The sequence below is a fragment of the Bolinopsis microptera genome, chromosome 11 (genome assembly GCF_026151205.1).
Source record: "Bolinopsis microptera isolate Bmic1 chromosome 11, MBARI_Bmic_1.0, whole genome shotgun sequence".
Lineage (NCBI taxonomy): Eukaryota > Metazoa > Ctenophora > Tentaculata > Lobata > Bolinopsidae > Bolinopsis > Bolinopsis microptera.
In genome coordinates this window covers 6,889,575-6,895,930 of record NC_087082.1, presented here as the reverse complement: position 1 = coordinate 6,895,930, position 6,356 = coordinate 6,889,575, and the positions used below count along the sequence as shown (strand labels likewise).

The 6,356-nt window shown below is 38.4% G+C and overlaps 1 protein-coding gene across 1 annotated transcript; it reads left to right on the top strand.

The window, feature by feature from the left end:
- Positions 1–6,044, top strand: LOC134823320 (elongin-A-like). The gene is made up of 10 exons (XM_063834743.1): positions 1–76; positions 245–310; positions 498–711; positions 1,919–2,005; positions 2,247–2,351; positions 2,503–2,555; positions 2,700–2,788; positions 2,921–3,002; positions 3,104–3,254; positions 5,823–6,044. The coding sequence occupies exons 5-10, from the start codon at positions 2,269–2,271 to the stop codon at positions 5,833–5,835; spliced, it is 471 nt and encodes a 156-aa protein (XP_063690813.1). The 5' UTR covers positions 1–76; positions 245–310; positions 498–711; positions 1,919–2,005; positions 2,247–2,268; the 3' UTR covers positions 5,836–6,044.
- The last annotated feature ends 312 nt before the right edge of the window (positions 6,045–6,356 follow it).

The following is a 6,356-nucleotide window of genomic DNA, read 5'->3' as shown; positions in this document are numbered from 1 at the left end:
AGTGATGAATGATGAAGAAAAGATAAAGAAGAAGGTGGCAAATTTGAGCAAATTACTTAAACAGACCGAACACCCAGTAAGTTTTTAAAAATATTTGGGATTTTTATTTTTTCAAAGAGAAAGTGTGAAAAGTTATTATGGTTCTTCAAAAAAGGGTTATTATTAATACTAATAGAGTATAATACCTTATTAGTAGCGCCCATAAAATGTAATAAAACAACTGGTATGATTTTAATGCTTTCAGAGCAAGTTTTACCTGAAGATTTTCAACAAGCTTGATGGGTATCAAATGACTGTGGGTATTCTTAAGGTATGTAATTGACCATATTTGGGCATCACGTGGTATTCTTATATGCCACCTTTTTTTGTCTGATTGCAATAAAGTTTTTCAGTTCAGATAACAATTATATAGTTCTGTTCGTCCATGGTTCTTCTCTAAAGCAACTTGAATCCTCTTTTCTAATGTATTTTATCTTATAAAGAGACTTTTTCTCCAGGAGACGGGAATTGGAAAATTGATAAACGGTTTTAAAAGTCACGAGAGTGCAGAAATCGTTGAAATCTCAAAGCAGTTGGTCAGAAAATGGAAAAAGCAAGTTATCGACTCTACCAGTGACTCAACAAGTGATGTTAAGGAACCAGCACCCAAAAAAATCGTGGAGAAAGGACCCCTGCAAGTGTATTTTTACAGGCCTAACGTCAAAAAATCAAGTAAGTGCTATCATTGCATTGATGTATGTTACCGAGTAGCAAAATATTGGCATGTGATTCATTAAATAGGTGGTCCGCAGATTGCGTGATGGCCGTGAAGATGCCTACTTCTAAACCTATCAATAGGTTCAATAGGTAGGTTCAATATACTACTTGCTAGGCGGTGGCTTATGCGAACCGAGCCCACGAAACACTTTATTCTGTCAACGTGTTACGGAGTGACGTGACAACATGCTTTTGCGTAATAATCCAGAGCCGGGCCCTCGCAGATACGGTCTTCTTGAAAACGTAGCCGGCACGCGCGGGAGAGTTTCTAGTGATTTTGTTGCGCAAAACACGTGACTTCTTTAATATATTTAAATTATAATATATATATATTATATACGCGCGCGCATATAATAAATCAAGAGGCTTGCATATAATGAACATTATTGACACGGGTGCAGAGTTGAGTCTGTACGGAACCTAGTAGTTTCAGATCCTTGTTTAACTTGCCGTACAGCAAGGTCATCCATAATATCATGCAACACTAATAATCCCAGAAAATGTGTCATTGTGTAGGAAATTTCCAAACAGTTTAATCAAAAAATGGTAAGATTTATGGGACTGGTTTTTACGGTATAGTTTCGACAAATCTCTGACGAAGCAAATGTTTTAAAAATCGGCCATTGGCAAGTAGTTTAATTGTTACTGGGCCGCGCTCAGCCTGTCATTCCGCCTAATCTCTATTATGTTAATGAACATAATAGCCTGGGGTCCTCAGGTAATTTAATTGATGGTTTTGTACTGCAAATGTGATATCAAAAGTGACTCACTTTTTGTCCCTCTCTCACACTCTCACTCTCTCTCCCCATTTACAGCTCACCTAATAACTGCTTTGTACATAATTAGGTAGTTTGGCAGTGGAGCCTATTAAGTATTACTATTAGATACGTATTACGTGATGGGAGCTCAGAATTAAATTCACTCTAATGCGGTCGGTTTCAACTGAGCGAGTTTATACTTTTGCACAATTTTAACTTTTATACTTTTGCAATTCAACTGCGATGGTGAAGTCCCGGCCATAGGCACGGGTTACACTAGTACGTATAATAATAAATATATTATATGCGTCGCGAGCATCTAATGCATGCAGCTATATATAATATAATAGTGCCCTGCCCTCATTTACCAACTGTGAAATTTGATTTCTAATTTCTTGTTTCAGAAGCATCTTCACTTCACCATGACTCAGCATTTACGAAAACAAACAATACTTGGGGTATTTACTCGGGAGCAAGACAATCTTCAAAATGTTAGTAATTTCATATACTGCTAGAAAGTCAGGACCGTATTAAATGGCTGATTGACATGCTCTAAAGTCTGTTATATTTTTGAATATCGGTTGAATCGAAGGATATTCAATACAATTTCCAAAGTTTAGGTTTACCGACCTCCGGTAATTAGCAATTTTAAACACGCTTGATTCAGCAGATGGTTAAAAAATCTGCCGGTTTTTTTGCGGATTATTATCACATGTCTGTTATTTCCGTCAGTGACCAGTTGAGAGATTTAGCGATGCGAGTCCTGGTGCAAAATGTGGACTCCATATATCACACTGGGACACTTACCTGTGATTACCTCAGACCTGCGTTGTTGAAGTTAGTATGTTATTATTAACTATCAAGTTAAAGAATTATGATCAAATTTTTTTTAATCACGATTTTCATGATTTTTTACTTGTACTCTAAAAAGTCAGAATAAAGCTATATTTCATTTCGTGAATTTCTGATAAGAAATGTCCACTTTCAGGTGCAGTGCTGAACAACTCAACCTAATAGAACACAGAAATCCTCCTATCCGTGGTAAGAAATACTAGTTCGGGGAATTAATTAAATTTGTTCGTGTTTTGATGCGTCTCATTCGTCATTGTACAGTGTACTGACTAATGTGGCATTATGAAGTCAAGACACATAATGAAATATTTTGGCAAATCACTTCGTTGTCAGGCACATTAGAGTCAGTGTGGAAAAAGTTGGTGGAATCAGAGTTCCGGTCAAATGCTCTGATGGGTGACAGCTGGAAAACTATGTACTGGGTAAAATAGCACCCCCTCTGTATAATACAAACATTTAAACTGTCATCTACTCATCCCCCCCCCTCCCCCTTTATTCAAACACTCAAGACACACTGTCAACTCAATTTTTGACGAACACACTAAATTACGTAGGATAAGGTGATAGAAAGAAAGGAGAAGCTGAAGAGATTGACAAACAGTATTGCGACCGCCAAGATGGAAAAAGAAAAGGGTGGTAAGTGGATAAAGAATTTACTTATAAGAATAGTAAATTGCTACAATCTTCAATATAAGTTATGATATTTACTTGAACTAAAGATAACATTTCCTTGGTAGACTCGAGAGTGCGTCATCTGGTCGGCCCTCTGCAGCCCCTTTCCAAAGCCCGAGGTATCAAGCGGTCCCTTAACTCCTCCTCCTCCTCTTCAAACAGTTCCAGCACAGCTCCCATGATGAAACGGTGCTTGGATATTCAGAAAGTGAACAAGTGAGTCGTATAATTTCATGAAAGATAGATTTTACATGGATTACGATAGTCTCAGGCATTTTATACCTTATCAGACGTTATTTGGCGGGACATTTCCTGATCGGACATTAAAATGAACGCTCGAAGGCATTCAAAACCATTAAGAATCCAAAATATTTCATTTTTTGAGCGTTTTTTACCAATTTTAGAAGAAAATTTTTTTAATCGACTTTTAATACAAGCAAGAAAAGCATTAAAATGTTAATATAATTTAGTCGGATGATATAAATTGAAATTGACCGAAATTTAAAAGTAGTATTATCCTTAGCTGGACAATAAGTTCTCAGTGGAATACATTTGGGGGGACATTAAAATGAACGTTAGGGATTGTATGATTTTGCAAAAACTGGCCACGGCTAGCTCGGATGCCATGACAACAGGCATTCTAGCACGAATGTAATACCACTTGTGTTACTGGGCCGCTCTCAGCCTGTCATTCCGCCATATCTATGTGTTTATGAATACTAGTCACTAATCCTGGGGTCCCCAGGTATTAGTGAGGGTTGAGTGCCGCACTGGGAGACGTTGGGTCAGGAAACTGAATCATTTCACCAGTATTCTTCAGGATCCGGAGTTCCCTCGGACCTCTTACATGGTGGAGAGGTTTCACAGAGGTTTCAAAACCCAAGTGAATCGCCCAAAGCCCTCTGTTCAAGACTATTTTCGTGCTATAAAGGAACAACAAGCTTCAAACTTGCATGTTAAGGGGGGGGTTCACCCTAAGTTTTTTGTAAAACTTGGTTTCGAGATAGCAGTTGACCAACAAACTAGGACCGGTGACCGAACTTTTGAGGGGGTCCCCGACCCCAACCGCCAAACGGTGCCCGCGGGGCAGCCACGCCCATATTTGGTTCAAATTAGGCCCAATTTAGCCAAATACCCTGGACATGCCCAAAACCCAGATTTTATGTGCTCTTCTTGTAGCTAGTGGTCCCCTGAACAAGTATACGAATTTTCATCAAGATTGGGCAAAAAATGACTGAGTATGAGCCAAAAACCATATGACCATATTTGGGCATACGCACCAAATTTGATCGATTTTGGCCCATAAATTGGTCAAATATCAATATTTTTGAATGAAATTACTAATTAATTACTTGATGACGTATATGGTGGTCATATCACTCCTGACCTAAGGTCTGGCAGCCGAGTGCAGAGTGATTCATTATCATCCGTCTGAACTCAATTCTACAGATCATTTTATAAAGTTTTGGAGTTTTTCTCAGGCCTTTGTTTATACTGGTTAGTTGACTGTATAGTAGTCATACTAATACTGTTCAGACTTCAGCATGATACTCAGCTGAAATAAGATGAATCTCCTAAAACAATGACACCTAGACGAAGCACTTTTGTTTTATTGTTGTTTGAAATTTTATAATCCGATGCCTCATACGGTGGTGTTGTATTTTATATTCAAGATGCACTGAAGTTGTGAATAAGTCATACACAGCATGGTGCAGCGTGAGAGTTTCTCCTAATCAAACCAAACAAATCAGATGCTTTTTTGATATAGTTTTTATCAATTGTTCGATTTTGTATGCAATATCCGAATACATTACACCTAGTGCCTCTTTGAGTTGGTAAAAGTTTGATTTGTCTTTTTAAAATCTGACACATTACACCGTCTATCACCCAAAACTTCAATTATTAGGAGTTGAAATGTCATTGCAGCAGTCCGAAACAACTGACAAGATAATTGGAATTATTCTAATAATAATTCTTGTTGTGTCGCTCGTGGGAAACATATCAGCTTTGTGGTTCTTCTGGTCAAACAAACGGAAAACCCTCCCAGATAAACTTTACATCACAATAGCTGTTGTAGACATCATCACCAGAATCTCGTCTCTTCCTGTGTTAACCTCGCTTCTGAACAACAGGAAGCCTATGATTTACAGAAGTTCCACTTTATGTTCAGCATATCTCATTGCCGTAACGTTTTCGGTGAGAATGTCCATTTTCCTGGTTGCCGTTTTGAGTGTTACTCTGATGATAGAAACTAAATTGACCGAAATTAAAAAGTAGTCATATCTCGGACAATAAGTTCGTAGCGGCCTTCAGCGTCCAATTAACGTCCGTTCAAATAAGGTCTGGTTAGGTAAGGTATGCTTTTCTATTCGTGCTTATTCATTTTGTTCCATCATACTGGTATTACTTTTAAGAAAAGAAAAAAATCAAGGGAAAGTACATTTTCATCAGCTTATAGAAGACACCCTTACATTATTGTTACAATTTACCCGTTATTTTGCATGCCAAAGGCTGTGTTGTCCAGGTGGCAGCACTTAGAAGGGGCGGGTTGTCAGATAAAATCTGACTGCTGAAAATGGCAGAGCTCGGGGGGGGGGGGAATTTTACAAACCCCCCCCCCCCCCCCCCCCCCCCCCCCCCCCCCCCCCCCCCCCCCCCCCCCCCCCCTTTTTACACCGTGGGTTTTGGCAGGCCGCATATTTGTTTTTAGAAAGATGAGTAAACAACTATCGTATTATATCCGGAAGACTGGAGAGTTTTGTCATAACATTCTTTTTCATTCAGGTACAGAAGATGATTGATAAATCTGTGTGACGGACTGATAATCTTAGTAAGTTTCTGCAGTTCTTTTGGAAACCCATCAAAAAGACAATAAAATAAAGATAAATATTTGAATGATTGTACTGGTGTAATATATATAAAATTGTACCGGCGTAATATATATATAACCCGGTGGAAGTTATCCCGTTTGATAGGGTAAACGATTATTTGAAATTTCAATTAATCAAAGATATTGATTAATTATGATTCTAAGGGTTTTGTCAATTTGGTAATCTGTGAATATTGATCATTGATGATTTAACAAGAATTGCGCCGGTTAGCGGACGCTAGATTTCCATCGACCGTAATTAATTACAAGGCGCAGTTTATATCTCCGCCAAAAGCATCACATTTTAGCATTAAAGCGCGTAGTTTTCTCAACTATTTTCACAGTCGCGCCTTCCTGAAGTTACATTAAACAGCTTAGCAACCATCCAATGCGCAACGATCCAATGCGAAAATTTAAAATCACATTTGGATATGATGCGCGTGAGTGCT